The sequence below is a fragment of the Bos taurus genome, chromosome 25, assembly GCF_002263795.3.
Source record: "Bos taurus isolate L1 Dominette 01449 registration number 42190680 breed Hereford chromosome 25, ARS-UCD2.0, whole genome shotgun sequence".
In the NCBI taxonomy this organism is placed as follows: domain Eukaryota; kingdom Metazoa; phylum Chordata; class Mammalia; order Artiodactyla; family Bovidae; genus Bos; species Bos taurus.
Genome location: NC_037352.1, coordinates 36,750,258 through 36,773,962, shown reverse-complemented (window position 1 = coordinate 36,773,962; position 23,705 = coordinate 36,750,258). Strand labels below are relative to the sequence as shown.

The following is a 23,705-nucleotide window of genomic DNA, read 5'->3' as shown; positions in this document are numbered from 1 at the left end:
GTTAGTATTCTGTATTGGTGTTTTTCTTTCTGGCTTACTTCACTCTGTATAATAGGCTCCAGTTTCATCCACCTCATTGGAACTGATTCAAATGTATTCTTTTTAATGGCTGAGTAATACTCCTTTCCCCCACTTTTTGATTGGGTTGTTTATTTTTCTGGTATTGAGTTGTATGAGCTGCTTGTATATTTTGGAAATTAATCCTCTGACAGTTGTTTCATTTGCTATTATATTCTCCCATTCTGAGGGTTGTCTTTTCACCTTGCTTATAGTTTCCTTTGTTGTGCAAAAGCTTTTAAGTTTAATCAGGTCTCACTTGTTTACTTTTGTTTTTATTTCTGTTACTCTAAGAGGTGGGTCATAGAGGATCTTGCTTTGATTTATGTCATCGAGTGTTCTGCCTATGTTTTCCTCTAAAAGTTTTGTAGTTTCTGGTCTTACATTTAGGTCTTTAATCCATTTTGAGTTTATCTTTGTGTATGGTGTTGGAAAGTATACTAATTTCTTTCTTTTACATGTAGCTGTTGAGTTTTCCCAGCACCATTTATTGAAGAGGCTGTCTTTGCCCCATTGTATATTCTTGCCTCCTTTGTCAAAAATAAGGTATCCATAGGTGCATGGGTTTATTTCTGTGCTTTCTATCTTGTTCCATTGGTCTGTATTTCTGTTTTTGTGCTGGTACCATGCTGTCAGTACCATACATGACTGTAGCTTTGTAGTACAATCTGAAGTCAGAAAGGTTGATTCCTCCAGCTCCATTTTTCTTTCTCAAGACTGCTTTGGCTATTCGGGGTCTTTTGTGTTTCCATATGAACTGTGAAATTTTTTGTTCTAGTTCTGTGAAAAATCCCATTGGTAATTTGATAGGGATCACATTAAATCTGTAGATTGCATTTGGTAGTATAGTCATTTTCACAGTATTGATTCTTCCTACCCAGGAGCATGGAATATCTCTCCATCTGTTTATGTCGTTTTTTGTTTCTTTCATTAGTGTATTATAATTTTCGGTGTACAGTTCTTTTGCCTCCTTCAGTTCAGTTCAGTTCAGTCGCTCAGTCATGTCTGACTCTTTGCAACCCCATGAACCACAGCAAGCCAGGCCTCCCTGTCCATCACCAACTGCTGGAGTTCACTCAAACTCACATCCATCGAGTTGGTGATGCCATCCAGCCATCTCATCCTCTGTCATCCCCTTCTCCTCCTGCCCCCAATCCCTCCCAGCATCAGGGTCTTTTCCAATGAGTCAACTCTTCGCATCAGGTGGCCAAAGTACTGGAGTTTCAGCTTTAGTATCATTCCTTCCAAAGAAATCCCAGGGCTGATCTCCTTCAGAATGGACTGGTTGGATCTCCTTGCAGTCCAAGGGACTCCTAAGAGTCTTCTCCAACACCACAGTTCAAAGGCATCAATTCTTTGGTGCTCAGCTTTCTTTATAGTCCAACTCTCACATCTATACATGACTACTGGAAAAACCATGGCCTTGACTAGATGGACCTTTGTTGGCAAAATAATGTCTCTGCTTTTGAATATGCTATCTAGGTTGGTCATAACTTTCCTTCCAAGGAGTAAGTGTCTTTTAATTCCATGGCTGCAGTCACCATCTGCAGTGATTTTGGAGCCCCAAAAAATAAAGTCAGCCACTGTTTCCACTGTTTCCCCATCTGTTTGCCATGAAGTGGTGGGACCAGATGCCATAATCTTTGTTTTCTGAATGTTGAGCTTTAAGCCAAACTTTTCACTCTCCTCTTTCACTTTCACCAGGAGGCTCTTTAGCTCTTCTTCACTTTCTGCCATAAGGGTGGTGTCATCTTCATATCTGAGGTTATTGATATTTCTCCCGGCAGTCTTGATTCCAGCTTGTGTTTCTTCCAGCCCAGCATTTCTCATGATGTACTCTGCATAGAAGTTAAATAAGCAGGGTGACAATATACTGCCTTGATGTACTCCTTTTCCTATTTGGAACCAGTCTGTTGTTCCATGTCCAGTTCTAACTGTTGCTTCCTGACCTGCATACAGATTTCTCAAGAGGCAGATCAGGTGGTCTGGTATTCCCATCTCTTTCAGAATTTTCCACAGTTTATTGTGATCCACACAGTCAAAGGCTTTGCCATAGTCAACAAAGCAGAAATAGATGTTTTTCTGGAAGTCTCTTGTTTTTTCAATGATCCAGCAGATGTTGGCAGTTTGATCTCTGGTTCCTCTGCCTTTTCTAAAACCAGCTTGAACATCTGGAAGTTCATGGTTCATGTATTGCTGAAGCCTGGCTTGGAGAATTTTGAGCATTACTTTACTAGCATGTGAGATGAGTGCAATTGTGCGGTAGTTTGAGCATTCTTTGGCATTGCCTTTCTTTGGGATTGGAATGAAAACTGACCTTTTCCAGTCCTGTGGCCACTGCTGAGTTTTCCAAATTTTCTGGTATATTGAGTGCAGCACTTTCACAGCATCATCTTTTAGTATTTGAAATAGCTCAACTGAAATTTCATCACCTCCACTAGCTTTGTTCATAGTGATGCTTTCTAAGGCCCACTTGACTTCACATTCCAGGATGTCTGGCTCTAGGTGAGTGTGAGTGATCACACCATCGTGATTATCTGAAGATAATTACGTGATATCATGAAGATCTTTTTTGTACAGTTCTTCTGTATATTCTTTTTTTTTTTCTTCTGTATATTCTTGCCACCTCTTCTTAATATCTTCTGCTTCTGTTAGGTCCATACTATTTCCGTCCTTTATTGAGCCCATCTTTGCATGAAATGTTCCTTGGTATGTCTAATTTTCTTGGAGAGATCTCTAGTATTTCCCATTCTGTTGTTTTCCTCTATTTCTTTGCATTGATTGCTGAGGAAGGCTTTCTTATCTCTCCTGGCTATTCTTTGGAACTCTGCATTCAAATGGGTATATCTTTCCTTTTCTCCTTTGCTTTTCACTTCTCTTCTTTTCATAGCTATTTGTAAAGCCTCGTCCAACAGCCATTTTGTTTTTTTGCATTTCTTTTTCATGGGGATGGTCTTGATTCCTGTCTCCTGTACAATGTCACAAACCTCCGTCATAGTTCATCAGGCACTCTGTCTATCAGAGTGCAATGGTGAATGAGATTGATTCCTAAATTTCTCTTTTTGATTTTTCATTGTTAGTATGTGGAAGTGCAAGTGATTTCTGTGTATTGATTTTGTATCCTGCAACTTTGCTAAGTTTACTAATTAGCTCTAATAATTTTCTGATACTATCTTTAGGGTTTTCTGTGTATAGTATCATGTCATCTGCAAACAGTGAGCGCTTACTTATTCTTTTCTAATCTGGATTCCTTTTATTTCTTTTTCATCTCTGATTGCTGTAGCTTGGACTTCCAGAACTATGTTGAATAATAGTGGTGAAAGTGGACACCCTTGTCTTGTTCGTGATCTTTGGGGGAATGCTTTCAGTTTTTCACCATCAAGAATAATGTTTGCTGAAGGCTTGTCATATATGGCCTTTACTATGCTGAGGTAGGTTCCTTCTATGTCCATTTTTAAAAGAGTTTTAATCATAAATCGGTGCTGAATTTTGTCAAAGGCTTTTTCTGTATCTATTGAGATTGTCATATGGTTTTTATCTTTCTATTTATTAATATGGTGTATCACATTGATTATTTTCCATATATTGTAGAATCCTTGGATCCCTGGAATAAACCCAAGTTGATCATGGTGTATGAACTTCTTGATGTGTTGCTGAATTCTGTTTGCTAAAATTTTGTTGAAGGTTTTTGCATCTATGTTCATCAGTGATATTGGCCTGTAGTTTTCTTCTTGTGTGTTGTCTTTGTCTGGTTTTGGTATCAGGGTGATTGTGGCCTCATAGAATGAATTTGGAAGTGTTCCTTCCTCTGCAATTTTTTGAAAGAGTTTTAGAGGGATAGGAATTAGCCCTTCTCTACATGATTGATAGAATTCTCCTGGGAAGCCATCTGGTCCTGGGCTTTTGTATTTGAGGAGATTTTTGATCACAGCTTCAATTTCAGTGCTTGTAATTGGGTTTCTATTTCTATCTTCATAATTTCTATTTCTTCCTGGTTCAGTCTTGGAAGACTGAACTTTTCTAAGAATCTGTCCATTTCTTCCAGGGTATCTATTTTATTGCCATATAGTTGTTCATAATAGTCTCATAATCCTTTGTATTTCTGCATTGTTTGTTGTAACCTCTCCTTTTTGATTTCTAATTTTGTTGATTTGATTCTTCTCTCTTTTTTAAAAATTTATTTATTTAAATTAGAAGCTAATTACTTTACAATATTGTATTGGTTTTGCCATACATCAACATGAATCTTGATGAATCTGGCTAAGGGTTTGTCAATTTTATCTTCTCAAAGAATCAGCTTTTAGTTTTATTAATCTTTACTATTGTTTCTTTCACTTTTTCATTTATTTCTGCTCATATCTTTATGATTTCTTTCCTTCTACTAATTTTTTTTTCTTCTTTTTCCAGTTGTTTTAGGTATAAAGTTAGGTTGTCTATTTGATGTTTTTCTTGTTTCTTGAGGTAGGATTGTATTGCTATAAACTTCCCTCTTAGAACTGCTTTTGGTGCATCCCATAGGTTTTGAGTTGTCATGTTTTCATTGTCATTTGTTTCTAGAAATTTTTTGATTTCCCTTTTGATTTCTTCAGTAACCTGTTGGTTATTTAGAAACGTGTTGTTTAATCTCCACATGTTTGTGTTTCTTACAGTTTTTTTCTTGTAATTGATATCTAGTCTTATAGCATTGTGGTCAGAGAAGATGGCTTCTTCACAAAGCTAGTGGAGGTGATAAAATTCCAGTTGAGCTATTTCAAATCCTGAAAGATGATGCTGTGAAAGTGCTGCACTCAACATGCCAGCAAATTTGGAAAACTCAGCAGTGGCCACAGGACTGGAAAAGGTCAGTTTTCATTCCAGTCCCAAAGAAAGGCAATGCCAAAGAATGCTCAAACTACCGCATAATTGCACTCATCTCAAACGCTAGTAGAGTAATGCTCAAAATTCTCCAAGCCAGGCTTCAGCAATACGTGAACCGTGAACTTCCGGTTCATGTTCAAGCTGGTTTTAGAAAAGACAGAGGAACCAGAGACCAAATTGCCCACATCTGCTGGATCATGGAAAAAGCAAGAGAGTTCCAGAAAAACATCTATTTCTGCTTTATTGACTATGCCAAAGCCTTTGACTGTGTGGATCACAATAAACTGTGGAAAATCTTGAAAGAGATGGGAATACCAGACCACCTGACCTACCTCTTGAGAAATCTGTATGCAGGTCAGGAAGCAACAGTTAGAACTGGACATGGAACAACAGACTGGTTCCAAATAGGAAAAGGAATACATCAAGGCTGTATATTGTCATCGTGCTTATTTAACTTATATGCCGAATACATCATGAGAAACGCTAGGCTGGAGGAAGCACAAGCTGGAATCAAGATTGCTGGGAGAAATATCAATAACCTCAGATATGCAGATGACACCACTCTTATGGCAGAAAGTGAAGAGGAACTAAAAAGCCTCTTGATGAAAGTGAAAGAGGAGAGTGAAAAAATTGGCTTAAAACTCAACATTCATTAGAACTGATTCAAATGTATTCTTTTTAATGGCTGAGTAATACTCCATTGTGTATATGTACCACAGCTTTCTTATCCATTCATCTGCTGATGGGCATCTAGGTTGCGGCTGGTGCACTGGGACGACCCAGAGGGAGGGTATGGGGAGGGAGGAGGGAGGAGGGTTCAGGATGGGGAACACAGGTATACCTGTGGTGGATTCATTTCGATATTTGGCAAAACTAATACAATATTGTAAAGTTAAAAAAAAAAACAAACTCAACATTCAGAAAACTAAGATCATGGCATCTGGTCCCATCACTTCATGGGAAAAGATGGGGAAACAGTGGAAACAGTGTCAGACTTTATTTTGGGGGGCTCCAAAATCACTGCAGATTGTGACTGCAACCATGAAATTAAAAGACGCTTACCCCTTGAAGAAAAGTTATGACCAACCTAGATAGCATATTCAAAAGCAGAGACATTACTTTGCCAACAAAGGTCCGTCTAGTCAAGGCTATGGTTTTTCCTGTGGTCATGTATGGATGTGAGAGTTGGACTGTGAAGAAGGCTGAGCGCCAAAGAATTGATGCTTTTGAACTGTGGTGTTGGAGAAGACTCTTGAGAGTCCCTTGGACTGCAAGGAGATCCAACCAGTCCATTCTGAAGGAGATCAGCCCTGGGATTTCTTTGGAAGGAATGATGCTAAAGCTGAAACTCCAGTACTTTGGCCACCTCATGCGAAGGAAGAGTTGACTCATTGGAAAAGACTCTGCTGCTGGGAGGGATTGGGGGCAGGAGGAGAAGGGGACGACAGAGGATGAGATGGCTGGATGGCATCACTGGCTCGATGAATGTAAGTCTGAGTGAACTCCGGGAGTTGGTGATGGACAGGGAGGCCTGGGGTGCTGCGATTCATGGGGTCACAAGGAGTCGGACACGACTGAGCGACTGAACTGACTGAACTGAATACTCCATTGTGTATATTTACCACAGCTTTCTTACGCATTCATCTGCTGATGGATATCTAGGTTGCTTCCATGTTCTGGCTATTATAAACAGTGCTGTGATGAACACTGGGGTACATGTGTCTCTTTCATTTCTGGTTTCCTTGGTGTGTATGCCCAGCAGTGGGATTGCTGGGTCATATGGCAGTTCTATTTCCAGTTTTTTAAGGAATCTCCACACTGTTCTTCATAGTCGCTGTACTAGTTTGCATTCCCACCAACAGTGTAAGAGGATTCCCTTTTCTCCACACTCTCTCCAGCATGTATTGGTTGTAGACTTTTGGATAGCAGCCATTCTGACTGGCATGAGATGATATCTCATTCTGGGTTTGATTTGCATTTATCTAATAATGAGTGATGTTGAGCATCTTTTCATGTGTTTTTTAGCCATCTGTATGTCTTCTTTGGAGAAATGTCTGTTTAGTTCTTTGGCCCATTTTTTGATTGGGTCATTTATTTTTCTGGAATTGAGCTTCAGGTGCTGCTTGTATATTTTTGAAATTAATTCTTTGTCAGTTGCTTCATTTGCTATTATTTTATCCCATTCTGAAGGCTTTTTCACCTTGCTTACAGTTTCCTTAGTTGTGCAAAAGCTTTTAAGTTTAATTAGGTCCCATTTGTTTATTTTTGCTTTTAGTTCCATTACTCTGGGAGGTGGGTCATAGAGGGTCCTGTTATGATTTACATCGGAGAGTGTTTTGCCTGTGTTTTCCTCTAGGAATTTTATAGTTTCTGGTCTTACATTTAGATCTCTAATCCATTTTGAGTTTATTTTTGTGTATGGTGTTAGAAAGTGTTCTAATTTCATTCTTTTACAAGGGGTTGACCAGTTTTCCAAGCACCACTTGTTAAAGAGATTGTATTTTCTCCCTTGTATATTCTTGCCTCCTTTGTCAAAGGTAAGGTGTCCATAGGTGTGTGGATTTATCTTTGTGCTTTCTATTTTGCTCCATTGATCTATATTTCTGTCTTTGTGCCAGCACCATACTGTCTTGATGACTGTATCTTTGTAGTATAGTCTGAGGTCAGGCAGGTTGATTCCTCCAGTTCCATTCTTCTTCCTAAGATTGCTTTGGCTATTCAAAGTTTTCTGTATTTCCATACAGATTGTGAAATTATTTGTTCTAGTTCTCTGAAAAATACCATTGGTAGATTTATAGGGGGAGAAGGCAATGGCAACCCACTCCAGTACTCTTGCCTGGGAAATCTCATGGATGGAGGACCCTGGTAGGCTGCAGTCCGTGGGGTTGCAAAGAGTTGGACATGACTGAACGACTTCACTTTCACTTTTCACTTTCATGCACTGGAGAAGGAAATGGCAACCCACTCCAGTGTTCTTGCCTGGAGAATCCAAGGGACAGAGGAGCCTGGTGGGCTGCCGTCTATGGGGTCGCACAGAGTCGGACATGACTGACACAGTTTAGCAGCAGCAGCAGCTTTATAGGGATTGCATTAAATCTATAGATCACTTTGGGTAGTATACTCCTTTTTCACTATATTGATTCTTCCGATCCAGGAACATGGTATATTTCTCCATCTATTTGTGTCATCTTTGATTTCTTTCATTAGTGTTTTATAGTTATCTATATCGAAGAAGGCAATGGCACCCCACTCCAGTACTCTTGCCTGGAAAATTCCATGGACTGAGGAGCCTGGTGGGCTGCAGTCCATGGGGTCGCTAAGAGTAGGACACGACTGAGCAACTTCACTTTCACTTTTCACTTTCATGCATTGGAGAAGGCAGTGGCAACCCACTCCAGTGTTCTTGCTTGGAGAATTCCACGGATGGTGGAGCCTGGTGGGCTTCCGTCTATGGGGTCACACAGAGTTGGACACGACTGAGGTGACTTAGCAGCAGCAGTTATCTATATATAGGTCTTTTGTTTCTTTAGTTAGATTTATTCCTAAATATTTTATTCTTTTTGTTGCAATGGTGAATGGAATTGTTTCCTTAATTTCTCTTTCTGTTTTCTCATTGTTAGTGTATAGGAATGCAAAGGATTTCTCTGTGTTAATTTTATATCCTGCAACTTTACTATAGTCATTGATTAGCTCTAGTAATTTTCTGGTGGAGTCTTTAGCGTTTTCTATGTAGAGGATCATGTCATCTGCAAACAGTGAGAGTTTTACTTCTTTCCAATCTGGATTCCTTTTATTTCTTTTTCTGCTCTGATTGCTGTGGCCAAAACTTCCAAAATTATGTTGAATAGTAGTGGTGAGAGTGGGCACCCTTGTCTTGTTCCTGATTTTAGGGGAAATGCTTTCAATTTTTCACCATTGAGGATAATGTTTGTTGTGAGTTTATCATATATGGCCTTTATTATGTTGAGGTATGTTCCTTCTATGCCTGCTTTCTGGAGGGTTTTTTTTTTTTTTATCATAAATGGATGTTGAATTTTGTCAACGGCTTTCTCTGCATCTATTGAGATAGTCATATGGTTTTTATCTTTCAATTTGTTAATGTGGTGTATCACATTGTTTGATTTGCAAATATTGAAGAATCCTTGCACCCCTGGGATAAAGCCCACTTGGTCATGATGTATGATCTAGCCAGGTTATTCCAGGAAGCCTCTTGGAATCCAGCCAAGCATGACACTGGCACAATTTAGAATTATGAGATCTAGCTCCATGCCCTGCATTCATGGTTTAATGTTTGGGCAAGATTCTTCCCCACTCTAAGCTTCTGTTTTTACATCTGTAAAGTGGGAATCAAACAACACCAGCACTGCTTATCTCACAGAATTTTCAGGGAAATCAGTTAAGAGAGACATGAAAGAACTTTCTTGGCTTCCCTGGTGGCTCAGACCGTAAAGAGACTGCCTACAATGTGGGAGACCTGAGTTTGGTCCCTGGGTTGGGAAGAAACCCTGGAGAAGGACATGGTAACCCACTCCAGTATTCTTGCCTGGAAAATCTCATGAATGGAGGAGCCTGGGAGGCTACAGTTCATGGGGTCTCAGAGTTGGACACAACAGAGCAACTTCACTTTTCTTTTCCTGAAAGAACTTTCTAAGGTGTACTGTGCAGTAGAGATATTAGTGATTCATTTATCAAGAAAGAGAAACTCAGGAATGGAGTCGAAAGTGAGCAGCCATGAGGTCCTTCTCATCCCTTTGCTGTGAAGTCCACGGAAGTGCACCTGCTTAAGGGCACGTGTGTGTTTCTTCATGGTGGGATATGTGTGGGTCAGAAAGAACATCCCTGTACCTCACCCCAGCCCCTACTGACTGGCTTGCTAGGGGCCTCACCTTGTCTCTGTTGGGGCAGTGCTCTGGTCACAGACCCGTGATCTGTGAAATTGGAATCTAGCACACACATCATTCCAGAGAAACACAGCCTTCCCATACTGTGAGCAGTTCTCTCAGCCAGTGGACAAGCTTCCCAGAAGAGGAGTCACCTCTAAAAGGAGAGGAATAGCAGACTGACAGGGCCTCTTACATCACTGAGTCCCTGGCACCCTGCTCACCTCTCCTGATATCTGAGCCTAATGCCCAATTCCATGAGTGTTCTTTGATTTCCATCTCTGACTGATTGCTGAAGTCTGAAAAGAGAAGCCACGTATTGTTGATGAGGACACTGTGTTTCTAAAACATGTATAATTAGTTTACCTTGGCAGTACTATAATTGTCTATTTCTATCTTCCACCTGAGTAATATCAGGATCTTAGTCACATCTGCATGTGAAGCACTTGGAATAGAGCTTTGACCATGCCAGGCCGTCAGTACACAAATGACCAGATGAGAGACGTGAGGTGTGGGGTGCTCTTCAGGCACACACGTCTTCCTTCACGGTCTTCGTAAGTGAGACTTTTCAAGTCAGGTGTGTCTGGCTGTGGAACGAAGAGCACAAAGACCATGCCTTCTGTTATTTCCCCTTGCAGAGCAAGCCATTTGCCTTTGCTAGGACGTGGCTCTGGCTACACATTTTTCCAGGACTTGACTAGACTATTGACACTAGACAGATTCCAACCAGCTGGACCAGGCCCTGAGGTGAATTGGGAAGGTGATGGCATGTAAGTGTTGGTGAGAAAACCATCATATTAGCATATGTTTTGGAGGAAGATGAAAGTATGTAGTTTCCACAAGGGTTTTGTTTTCAAGAAGAATAAGAAAGGCTGTGGGTTTAGCTGAGTGAATTAAGTTGTCAGTAGTTATCAGATGACACTGTAATCTCTTCATGGGGATGTATTTTGTGTTCCTCTCAGTGGAGAATACAGACAGGTGGGTCCTCATGACAAGCACCTGTCCTTGTTCCTGCTGAGGTGACATGAAGTCTGGGTTCTGCAGACCCATGGGGGAGCCCCTGGGCAGGGGTAGACATGGAGACAGAGCCAGAATTGTGACCAATGTGCTGCTTCAGCCTTGGGTCTCACTATTTCACACAGTGACTCTCATCATGAATCAGCAAATGTTGAATATCGGCATTTCAGAGCAGAAGACTTGCCATCTTTCTTCATATTACTTATAACATGTTTTGATCAATAGCTGTTGGGAAGCCACTTGCAGTCACTAAGGCTCACTTTCTATCTGTAAATGGAGGATTGTAGCATGACCCTCTTTAAAACTATGCCATGTGTGCGTGTGCTTAATCATTCAATCATGTCCCACTCTTTGCAACACCATGGTAGTAGTCCATCAGGCTCCTCTGGCCATGGGATTCTCCAGGCAGGAATGCTGGAGTGGGTAGCCATTCCCTTCTCCAGGGGGACCTTCCTGACCCAGGGATCGAGCCTGGGTCTCCTGCATTGCAGGCAGATTGTTTACAGTTGAGCCACCAGGGAAGCCCCAACAGTACCCAGGGAAGGTACCAAAAGGGGGCAGAAATGTATCAAAATTCCTTGGACTTTCTGACTTTCCCTGGGGATCATCGTCCAGTTTCCCAGGTCTGTGCTTTGTTGGTACTCAAGCTTCCGTTCATTTCTCTCCTTTGCTGCCTCTCTCTAGGGCTCCATTTCCCCAAGGATTCCAGAGGTATGCCCCATACTGAGCTTGGTTGTGTGTCTCACTCCCTCCACCGGAGGCTGCTCCCCAGGGAGGGGACTGGATGGCTTCTAGCCCACAGTCCAGCACAATACCAGCGCTGAATTAACCAGCTGAATTAACTCACTTGGATGACGCAATGGACAGATAAATGTGTTCAGACAATACAATTCTCATTGGATGTGGATTTTAACAGAGGCCTCCTGGAAGAAGTGAACCCTAAGATGACAAACTCTGATGGTAGAAATATCATGCTCCATGAGAAGCTCCCAAGGAAATAAAAAAGTGCAGGAGACATAGTTCAGACTTGCTGCATTTTACTAATGAGACTTCCACTCAGGCCAGTATGGAACAGCCCTGGGAACTCTCAGGCCAGAGTGAGGGAAAGAGTTACCAAGAGATGAGTATCACTTTCTGTAGGAGTAAAAGTGAGAAAGGATAAAGGGAGAAGGAAGTGCACAAACACAGCTTACATGTCTTATGTTTCTATCAAGTTTTGGGAACCTTTGAGGTTTTGTTTTTCATGTAATCCATGGTCATTCAGGCCTGGCAGATGCAGGACATGGTTCAAAGTACTGATAATGAGCCAGTGTAAATTCTCGATGCTCAGCCTTCATACTGCTCCCATCAGGAATTCAGCATGGATAGAAGGTGGCTCTAGTGGTAAAGAACTCGTCTGCCATTGCAGGAGACATAAGAGATGCTGATTCAATCCCTGGGTTAGGAAGATCCCCTGGAGGAGGGCATGGCAACCCATTCCAGTATCCTTGCCTAGAGAATCCCATGGACAGAGGAGCCTGGTGGGCTACAGCCCATGGGACACAGAGTCAGATATGACTGAAGCGAATTAACTGCACAGGGGAAGGCCTACCAGCTGGTAATACCAACGGCTACTCTAGGCCTCCTCAGTATCAGCTCCTTGTTACCCAGTAAACACTCCCTGTTTTGTGCATGCTAATTCGCTACAGTAGTGTCCAACTCTGTGTAACCCTGTGGACTGTAGCCCTCCAGGATCCTCTGCCATGGGATTCTCCAGGCAAGAATACTGGAGATGGTTGCCATTTCCTCCTCCAGGGGATCTTCCCATCCCAGGGATCTAACCTGTGTATCTTAGGTCTCCTGCATTAGCAAGTGGGTTTTTTTTTTTCTTTTACAACTGGTGCCACCTGGGAAGCCCCAAATGCCCTACGTGTCCACAAGTGGGAACCTGTCTGCTCTGACCCACCCACACCTCACATTCCCCAGAGATAACATGCCCTCGTGTGATCTTTTTGGAGTCCTGTTGCTGTACATGCCACATTACTGGTGGCTAAGGACGTTGGGGTCCTCTTGGCCATTGGGCTGCTTTTTTCTCTCTCTTTACACCCTTTGATTTTGGATTGCAGCCTTTCCAGAGAGAGGAGACCATTCTTTGATCTAGAATCTGACTTGCAGGATACTCTGAGGGTGGGACAGGAATGAGCCTGAATTGATACCATTGGTGCAGCCATCACCCTCTCCTCCATGTCCTGCCTTTCCTTCTGGGGCCCTCTTGTCAACAGGATTCTGATGGATTCTCCTGAAAATACAGAGACAGTGACCAAGGCCCAGCCAGGCCCTCTTGGTGTGTCAACAATTCAGGAAAGCACTTCTGAAAGCACTGTGCTAGGTACCTGGGACATGACTGTGGCTAGTATCCAGCATGTGCCCAAGCTCTTGATCCACTGAGGGGACTAGAAGTGGAAACTGACTGTGGTGTGGGAGATAGTAGGATTGTGTGCAAGGGACAGAAGTCCCCAGAGGATGAAATTGTTATATCTGCTCAAGGAGGTTTGTTTGGGAAATCTCTAACACAGATGTTCTGTCTGAACTTCATTTTGAAGCATAATTAAGAGCCTACAAGGGAAACAGGGGCATTCCTGGGCAGAAAAAAAAAATCATATAAGTAACAGTAACAATCAGTACAGCCATCTTGTTTGACCCCCTAGAGAAGGAGATAACACCTGACTCCAGTATTCTTGCCTGGGAAATCCCATGGACAGAGGAGCCTGTCGGGCCGCTGTGCATGGGGTCACAAAGAGTGGGACACGACTTGGCAACTACACTGCCACCATCATCTTGTTTGAACAATTTCAAACATTTTGGACTGCAGGCAACCCTAGAGACAGGGCAGTCGAGAGGAGAATTAAAGCCAGTGGCTTTATTTGAGTTTCTGTAACCTTTGGGCTTACTGTTAACACTGATTGAGTTGTTTATTGATTTCCTACAGAATATGAACTCAAGGGAGGTCAAACTGTAATGTGCATGATGCTCAGCCAACTACCAAGGCCGAGAGGGCTCCTACAGGTGGAGCCCAGGTGGCTCTTCTATTGGTTGCAGCTCCAGCTCCAACTCCTTTCTAAGCACATAAATCTCCCAACCACACTGAATCTCCACCTAATGTGAACAGAAGCTTCACACTGAGAGGTAGGCAGAGAGCAGCACACACAGCTGAAAGGAAACTCAGAGGAGGGAATCACCAAGAAAGTGGCCATGGAGCTAATCCCAAGCTTTTCCATGGAAACCTGGGTTCTCCTGTCTATCAGCCTGGTGCTCCTTTATCTGTGAGTAACTGTTAGGCTCATCTCTTCTAAAACCTAGGTCTTGGGGTGCTAATCAGGAAAGGGGGTTCCCTTAGTTTTTTAAAGTTCAAAGTAAATGGAGGGGAAGTTGCTCAAGCATCATGTGCTATGGGCACCAAATGGGTTATTATCATCGATCTTACCCACATCTGTTGAAGGAGTTAACTTTACTCCTGAGTTGCTGTTAGCATAGTTAGGAGGGTTTGTGACATTATTTGCTCCTGAGAATGACCCTCTGATTGACTGCCAGTTTGCGTGGACCTAGAGTAGTCAACCAGAGTCCATCAAGGGCAAATTAAAAACAACTGGCCCATGTACAGCATAGTCCTTACTGATTCCCATGGCTGGGAATCCTGGAGGCAAGGATCAACGTGGATTTTTGTTTCAGTCTCTCTGACTGTACCTGCTGCAAGAGACATGAGGAAGTATCGGCCCCTTTGTCACTCAGGAGTTCCTGCTCCGGACCCTTCTTCCAGGTGTTATTTACACAAGGCATGGGGTGCACCCCGACTTTGTTGGGAGGCCTGAGACTGAGCACCCTTTTTTTCATGGTCAGACCTTCCCCTTTTCTGTGCCCCTCCTCAGGGCATCCCTTCCTAAGACTCAATTCCCGCACCCTGTACTCTGCAGAAATTATCTAGTTTCCAAATGAGAAAGCTTAAGATCTGAGGAGACTTGGTAAAAATCTTGAAATTATATTCATTTCTTTCACCTTTTCTCTCAATCTCTGGAAGGGTTAGAATCAATGTACATATTTATTTTCCCTGTGATATGACATCTGCTAAGCCTACAAGAGGCACAAGCCCCAGAGTCCAATTTGGATTTTATTTTCCCTGTATAAGTGTGGCACAGGAGGTCGAATCAAAACCATCTAGCAGAAAAATTCCTTTCAATGTTGAGATTCTGGTATCATGGATTGGATTGGGAGAGGAGTTATTTCTAATGAGTGATTAGAGAGATACCCCTACAAATCACATTTAGGTTCTGTGTCAATTTCATTTTCACTAAGTGTAGTAAATCATGATGACATGTATATGGGTAATATTAACCTCATTTTAATTACTTGAAAGAAGTATTAGGAATTTAAGTTATTTCAGCAACATATTTTCTGTCTATTATTATAAAATTAATTGGTACAGTTTAATTTCATTCTATTTAGTACTGCTGCTGCTGCTGCTAAGTCGCGTCAGTCGTGTCTGACTCTTTGTGACCCCACAGAAGGCAGCCCAACAGGCTCCTCTGTCCCTGGGATTTTCCAGGCAAGAACACTGGAGTGGGTTGCCATTTCCTTCTCCAATGCATGAAAGTGAAAAGTGAAAGTGAAGTCGCTCAGTCGTGCCTGACTCTTAGCGACCCCATGGACTGTAGCCTACCAGGCTCCTCTGTCCATGGGATTCAAAATCAATATGAGTATTTCCAGCATGTGGTTTTTCCCTGAAGGACAAAAGAGGACTGTTTCTAGGTGTTCCAGCACCTAGAAAGGTATGTAAATAAATTCGCCCTCTAGAATAATGCCTGGAATATGAATCTAGTGTAGTAAAATATTCCTGTGATATACCCTTTTAAATATGCATGTCCAGCAAGCTATTTTAGTCTTCAGGGAAGATGAGTATACATGCCTGGGAGCTGGTGATGATATGAGAGGCATCCAGAGAGAGATCGGGATGGAGGGGAGAATATTCCTCTTTCCTCAGAGCAGACCCCCTAGAGTTATTCCTCAGACCTGGTCCCACAGAAGGTCAACAGGGTTGGCATCTCATCTGCTGGAAGCCTGGGGACAAGACACAACCTCAGTCACACTGTGTGTGGTCCGTCTGACAGTGGGGCTGGTACCAGCTAGTGTCCCACCAGGCAAACATCCCTGTAGCCTGAGAAGGTGCTGGTGCAGCCAGGAATCGGCCGCTGCAGGCAATGCTCTTGTTAGGCTGACAGGATGTAAAGACTATAAAAATGTTGGCTTTATCTTTAGCCCCTTCCTTTTTACCCAAAATAGCATTACTGTACCAACCAAAAAGTGAAGAGCTAGAAAGAAGCCAAATAATTCACTCAGTCCACCTGCTGCCTTGGTGGAACCATGTGAATTTAGACACTATACCAGAGCTCTCTGTGGGACCAGTGTTGCCAACATGTTCACTCAATTGCTTGGCATCACTTTTGAGTTTATGTAGCAACCCACTCCAGTATTCTTGCTTGGAGAATCCCAGTGATAGTGGAGCCTGTTGGGCTGCCATCTATGGCGTCGCACAGAGTCGGACACGACTAAAGCGACTTAGCAGCAGCAGCAGCAGCAGCAGCACACTGAAGGTTCAGAAGCAGACATTGACTTGCCCTGTTTGTGAAGACAGAGGAAGCAACTGGGGTTTGAATAGCCCAGGCCATCTCTTTTGTGGTGATTGGTGCCCACACCTCCTCCACTTGCTTTGGAGGAAAGAGAGATATAGCCGACTGCACTTGGCCAAGGTACCTCTGTGTGCACTTCCAACATAGGTACTTTCCTGAAATTTTTTGGGTTTCTCTTATCACATACTTTAAGACCGCTAGATTTCTACAGAGATTTGAACCTGTGCTACCTTAAAGGCTACCTTCCAAAGAAGGAGAGAGAGGAGCTTAGTCCAGTATTCTGGAGTTTTTTATGGTCACTCATTTTTGGTCACACAAAGTCTGTTGCTCTACACGGAAAGGTAACTGAAGACTGGGAACCGTGATATCTCTTTGTTGAAAGTGCCCATAGGGCATGATGAACCATTTACACATAGCATGCTTTTCAACCATACCTTACTAATTTGCCTCTAGAGAGTTAGCCTTGGAGGCCTAGCAAGTTCATGTTTAAACCATCGATGGCAGTTTCTTCCTTCAGCCTCTCTTTTCCTGCACTCTGTCATCTCTCAGGAACACCAGAGTGAGCAGGCTTGCAAAGATCCACAACTCGGAACTGTGAGCTTGCACACATAATACATGAAGAATAACCTGCAGGTAGGCCTGGCATAGGGAGCACCAGCTTGATTGGTTTTTAAGATAGTTGAAGTGCAGAGGAAGTAATCTAGCTGCTTTATGATTGAGAATCTTCAGAAAAATGAGTGTATTTCAGGCCCTGGGCTTAGCAGGTGGTTGGAGGACCAGATGCCATGAGGTGGGGAATGGTCTGGAGATGGATCCTTTAGTCATTGATTCATTTATACAGTTTCAGGGAACAAAAGGGTCAACCACCCTTTTTTGTAGTTCAAGTCAACCAAATTGCCTGGTGACAGAGTCATGGGTGTAGCTGAAAGGTACTCAATTTCTATGATGGCAGTGGAAGTCTTGAACACAGTTTTCATTATACAGACAAGAACACTGTGCTTGTTTTAATGCCAGCTTGTGAAGACAGAGTTAAGAAGAATCAGATCCAGTGTTCTTGCCTGGAGAATCCCAGGGACGGGGGGAGCCTGGTGGGCTGCTGTCTATGGGGTCGCACAGAGTCGGACATGACTGAAGAGACTTAGCAGCAGCATGGAGGGAGGTCTGATGGGAGGAGCTTACTCACTGGAGAAGACCCTGATGCTGGGAGTGATTGAAGGCAGGAAGAGAAGAGGGAGACAGAGGATAAGATGGTTGGATAGTATCACTGACTCAATGAACATGAGTTTGAGCAAACTCCAGGAGATAGTGAAGGACAGGGAAGCCTGGCATGTTGCAGTCCATAGAGTGACAAAGAATCAGACATGACTGAGTGACTAAACAACAAAACAATATAGAGGAAAGGAGAAAGATAAGAACAATGCCAAGGTAGACTCTAGTAACTCTGTCATTGGGCAGATGCAGTTAACCAAAGTCTCATGTTTGATACAGAAAAGAAAAGTTTCCCCTTTGTATCTAGAATGAGAATCTCTAAATCATGGAAGAGTTAACTTGCTGAATACATATGAATGAATTTTTTGGAGGAATTATAGCCTACACCTCTCAGGAGCTCTCAAATTTAAATATTTATCAAGCATCCAATCTAGGATTAGGACCTTCAAGATTTCACTTGATGGTGAAAGTGATATTATCTCACTGTGCAAGAGGGAAAGAAGATGATGAATGAAAGTAATTATTGCTTTTGGAATTGCTGTTATTATTTATCGCCTACATGTTACCTCTCTAGGCTGACAGTTCCAGTTCCAAGTCTGTGACTGGCCAGCTCCACACATTCCACAATCCCTGACCTGGATTTTCTCTTTCACTTTATAGATATGGAACTTATTCACACGGACTATTTAAGAAGCTGGGAGTTCCTGGGCCAAGACCTCTGCCTTATTTTGGAAATGTTCTGTCCTACCGAAAGGTGTGTGTTGTTTGATGTCCCTTTTTTGCTTCTTATTGCAAATCCCAGATGAGTTGCATAGTAAAAATTCTCCTCCTCAGGAGATAGTGGAGAGTTTTCTTACTTCCCAGAAATGGCATTGTAGGCCCCACCCACACATGCCCTCTTTACCCGAGGCCTCTGTTGTCAGCTGTCAGGAGCCTCAGGTTTGCCTCCTCAGACAGCTGAACTCTCTGGCTGAGTCAGCACAGGATTTGAAGTTCCATCTTGTAAGCTTTGTGAAGAGGGTCTTATCTCTGCCAGGTGCAGATTCCCAGCAAAGCACAGCCCTACTAATTGTCAGGAGAGAAGCATGAAGGGATGCCTGGTCGTGGCTCTTAAGCAGCGTACAGTACAGTCAGATGTATCCTGTTGGTAGCATAAGCTCTGGGTACCCTTTTTTCTCCTTTCTCCTGAATTGCTTGGATGCTTCACTTTTAATGTATCAGGTAATTTGCACATACTTGGATTCTCTCAAGAACTGCTAGTGCCTGCAGGTTGTTTTTTTTTTCCTCGCTTTTTCTGCTCTACCTCTTGCTACACATGACATCTTTTGGGATATGAAAAATGGAACAAAAGCTTTCTGCTTTTCTTCTGTGCTTTCAAAGTGGGCACCTCATGGATGAGTTTGAGCAGGGAATTAGTGTAACTGAGACAACATGGTGGTTGTCTATTTGCTTCAGATACTTAACTGCTAAATAAATTGTGGAGTTTTTAAAAATAAGGCAGAATTACATATACAAAAATCACTAGAAATGATATGATTTGACAAAATTATTAGAAGTTTAATTTAACTGAAAGGAATGTAGAAGGTGGCAGATGGACTGTGAATTCTGATATTCATTCAGCTCTGATGCCTCCCCAGGGCCTGGCCCCTGAACTGAAGGTCATGAACTGCATTCAGATGTGCAGAGGCAGAGCCCCGTGTGCAGGCTGCTCTCTGGCTTAGATTTCCTGTCCTGCAGACATGAGGCTTGTTTCTCAGATCCTGATTCTCCCAACTGAGGTCTTCACTGTCTTGTTACTGCCTCAGAGTTTCCTGAACATTTTTCCATCTGAAGAAGCAGTAATTTTCTCTCCACCTTTCCTAGGTGAACTCTTTAGTAGATGCACCCCAATTCACATTTCTGAGACTTTCATTTACTTGTTAAAGCATTAAATATCATGATAGAAACTTAGGGACAGGCTTTTTTTTAAGTTATAGAAGTAAAAACTCAGGCCAGGTCTTTTTGTCCTGTGTGTATGTGTGTGTAGCAGAGTTTTATTAAAGTATAAAAAGGGACAGAGAAAGCTTCTGAGACAGACATCAGAAGGGTGATGGAGAGTGCCCCCCTCACTAGTCTTAGCAAGGGAGCTGTATACTTTTTAAATTGGTTATTACAATACATCAAAAGAATGTCTCAAGTTTGTAAAGGTCCTACCAGACCCACTCCCACAATTTACAAGTTTCAAGATAACAAGATTAGTCAGAAGGTTCTTGCTAAGGAGAAACATGTCCTCAAGCAAGATACATTGTCATATTCACTAAGACAAAGTAATATAGAAAAAAATATTTGTCCTTTTCTCCTTGAGAGCCTCAGACCCCTTTCTCCTCCTTGGGGAATCTGGTCTTTTTATCAGCCTGCCTAGGAACTGACTCTCTCATCCCCCCCTCCCCAACCTTTTCTTTTAGGAGAATTATGTTGCAAGGGAAAGGGGCATCATTTTCATCCCATAACTACTTCCTGCTGTTGAGGGGCATAGTCCCTAAATTGTTGAGGCAACATATTCTCCTAACCCTCATGTTGAGGGTGTCTGATTCAGGGACCCCAAGTAATAGTTTGAGGAGCCTGTGGCATTCATAGGAGCTTGAACAACCATTTGTAACTTAAGAGGTTTCAGCCAGTTAGAAAAAAATCCAGTTACATAGTTATAGATATAAGGCAAAATGGTCATTAAACCAAGTTAAAACATAATCAAAATTAAAAGTTACATTATGTCCATAGTTACACCAGTCCATTTTAGGATTGTTAGATGTCATCAGATCAAGAAGAGGCATCACATACGATTGTTGTTCATGAAGATATTTGCAGAGTTGAAGAAAGTCCTTTCCTTGAAGTGGAGAAACCCACCATGGGAAGCCTTCAATTGATTAGGAGGGGGAGTGCTCCACAGACCCAGAAATTAGACCAATGTGGAGGCTGGGTCAGGGGTCACCTCCCAGAGTTCTAGTAATGTCTGTTGAAAAGCTGAGTCACATAGTTAGTTAATTCTAAGGCTTTAGGATCTATGACAGTATCTGTATGCAAAAACAGTCTGTCATAGAGAGAGTCCCTTTTTTGGGGGGCAGTTTGAGCCCTCATTAAAAGCTGGGCAAGTCCCCCATAACCCAGAATCCAAATTTGGCAATAGCCTGTAATGCCCAAGAATCCTCTCAATTGTCTTAAAATCATAGGTAGAGGATGATTTAATATAGGTTTAATGTTAGAAAGCATCATCCTTCAAATCAGTCACTGAAAATTATATGGCTTGTTTAGGAATTTCAGACAATAAAGTATAAGAATTAGGCACTTATTATTCATATATCTAGAACAAGTCTCCACTTATCATTTGAGCCTTTTCACACCCAAAATAGAAGTGTTACGTGGACTATTGTAGGGAATTAATAGCCCTTGTTACTTTAAATTTTCAATGATAGGCTTTAACCCTTTCTTAACCTCAGGTTTTAATGGATATTGCTTTTGATATGAAAATAGGTGAGGGTCATTGAGCTTGATAAGGAGAGGAACAACATTTTGTGCTCGACCACAGTTTTTCCATCAGTCCACACTTTAGGATTTACATTTTTTTCAGTTAAAAGAACGGGTTCCATATTCATGAAAACAGAGGCCTGGACTTTGTTCAGTATATCCCTCCCCAGAAGGGGTGAGGGAGACTCTGGCACGATTAGAAACTCATGAGAAAAACAGCTCAGAGTCCCAGTTGCAGCTTAAAGGATGACTGAAATAATAACGTTTGGCTCGTTCTGACAGAAGCAGACCAGGGGCTTCAGTGAGCAAAGAGAAAGCTGCCCCAGGGTCCAAAATAAAATCGACTGGTTGGCCCCCCACAGTTATTAATGCCCAGGGTTCCTCAGGTGTAATTAGGGTGGAAGCTTGTGTGGGCACCTTTGGTCCTGATTGTCCTGAGAGTCCGACCCCTGGGGCCTACACCTTAGAGGGCAGTCTCTTCTCCAGTATGGTCCTTTTCAGACCAGACATGGAGCTGGGGGTGGCATAGATGCCTGAGGGCAATCCCACTTGAGATGCCCCTTCTTTCCACAGTAATAACAAGCCCATCCCTTTTCACCTGGGTCCATCTGGGCATTTTTCTCAGGCTGTTTCAGAGCAGGTCTAACAGCCATTTTTGGGGCTTCAGTCTTTTGCCTGGTTCTTTTTTCCCCTCTTATTTTCTTTCTCATATTCTTTACCATAATATACTGTCTGAGCCAGCTGTAACAGTTTTTCTAAAGACTGATTTGGTCCAAATGCCAGTTTTTATAACTTATGGCAGATATCTGGAGCCGACTGAGTGAGAAATCTTTTTTTTATTTTTATTTTATTTTATTTAACTTTACAATATTGTATTGGTTTTGCCATATATCAAAATGAATCTGCCACAGGTATACATGTGTTCCCCATCCTGAACCCTCCTCCCTCCTCCCTCCCCATACCATCCCTCTGGGTCGTCCCAGTGCACCAGCCCCAACCATCCAGCATCGTGCATTGAACCTGGACTGGCGACTCATTTCATATATGATATTATACACGTTTCAATGCCATTCTCTCAAATCATCCCACCCTTGCCCTCTCCCACAGAGTCCAAAAGACTGTTCTATACATCAGTGTCTCTTTTGCTGTCTCGTATACAGGGTTATTGTTACCATCTTTCTAAATTCCATATATATGCATTAGTATACTGTATTGGTGTTTTTCTTTCTGGCATACTTCACTCTGTATAATAGGCTCCAGTTTCATCCACCTCATTAGAACTGATCCAAATGTATTCTTTTTAATGGCTGAGTAATACTCCATTGTGTATATGTACCACAGCTTTCTTATCCATTCATCTGCTGATGGACATCTAGGTTGCTTCCATGTCCTGGCTATTATAAACAGTCCTGCGATGGATATTGGGGTACACGTGTCTCTTTCCCTTCTGGTTTCCTCAGTGTGTATGCCCAGCAGTGGGATTGCTGCATCATAAGGCAGTTCTATTTCCAGTTTTTTAAGGAATCTCCACACTGTTCTCCATAGTGGCTGTACTAGTTTGCATTCCCACCAACAGTGTAAGAGGGTTCCCTTTTCTCCACACCCTCTCCAGCATTTATTGCTTGTAGACTTTTGGATCACAGCCATTCTGACTGGCGTGAAATGGTACCTCCTAGTGGTTTTGATTTGCATTTCTCTGATAATGAGTGACAAATTGAAAAATAAAAACATTTGATTATCTCAATAGATGCAGAGAAAGCCTTTGACAAAATTCAACATCCATTTATGATAAAAAACTCTCCAGAAAGCAGGAATAGAAGGAACATACCTCAACATAATAAAAGCTATATATGACAAACCCACAGCAAACATTATCCTCAATGGTGAAAAATTGAAAGCATTTCCTCTAAAGTCAGGAACAAGACAAGGGTGCCCACTTTCACCATTACTATTCAACATAGTTTTGGAAGTTTTGGCCACAGCAATCAGAGCAGAAAAAGAAATAAAAGGAATCCAAACTGGAAAAGAAGAAGTAAAACTCTCACTGTTTGCAGATGACAGGATCCTCTACATATAAAACCCTAAAGACTCCACCAGAAAATTACTAGAACTAATCAATGAATATAGTAAAGTTGCAGGATATAAAATCAACACACAGAAATCCCTTGCATTCCTATACACTAATAATGAGAAAACAGAAAGAGAAATTAAGGAAACAATTCCATTCACCATTGCAACGGAAAGAATAAAATACTTAGGAATATATCTACCTAAAGAAACTAAAGACCTATATATAGAAAACTATAAAACACTGGTGAAAGAAATCAAAGAGGACACTAATAGATGGAGAAATATACCATGTTCATGGATTGGAAGAATCAATATAGTGAAAATGAGTATACTACCCAAAGCAATTTATAGATTCAATGCAATCCCTATCAAGCTACCAACGGTATTCTTCACAGAGCCAGAACAAACAATTTCACAATTTGTATGGAGATACAAAAACCTCGAATAGCCAAAG

At 42.1% G+C, this 23,705-nt stretch overlaps 1 protein-coding gene across 2 annotated transcripts in view; it reads left to right on the top strand.

Moving 5' to 3' along the window:
* The window catches only part of CYP3A24 (cytochrome P450 family 3 subfamily A member 24), a 79,006-nt gene that overhangs the window by 14,421 nt on the left and 40,880 nt on the right, over nucleotides 1–23,705 (top strand). Inside the window, exons 1-2 of one of the 2 annotated variants that reach the window (XM_024985097.2) lie at nucleotides 13,945–14,113; nucleotides 18,341–18,434. In XM_024985097.2, the coding sequence (XP_024840865.1) occupies nucleotides 14,043–14,113; nucleotides 18,341–18,434 (165 nt within the window). In that variant the 5' untranslated portion in view covers nucleotides 13,945–14,042. Of the gene's footprint in view, nucleotides 1–13,944; nucleotides 14,114–18,340; nucleotides 18,435–23,705 lie in introns of those variants that run through there. The other variant, XM_059881703.1, reaches the window with a different exon arrangement.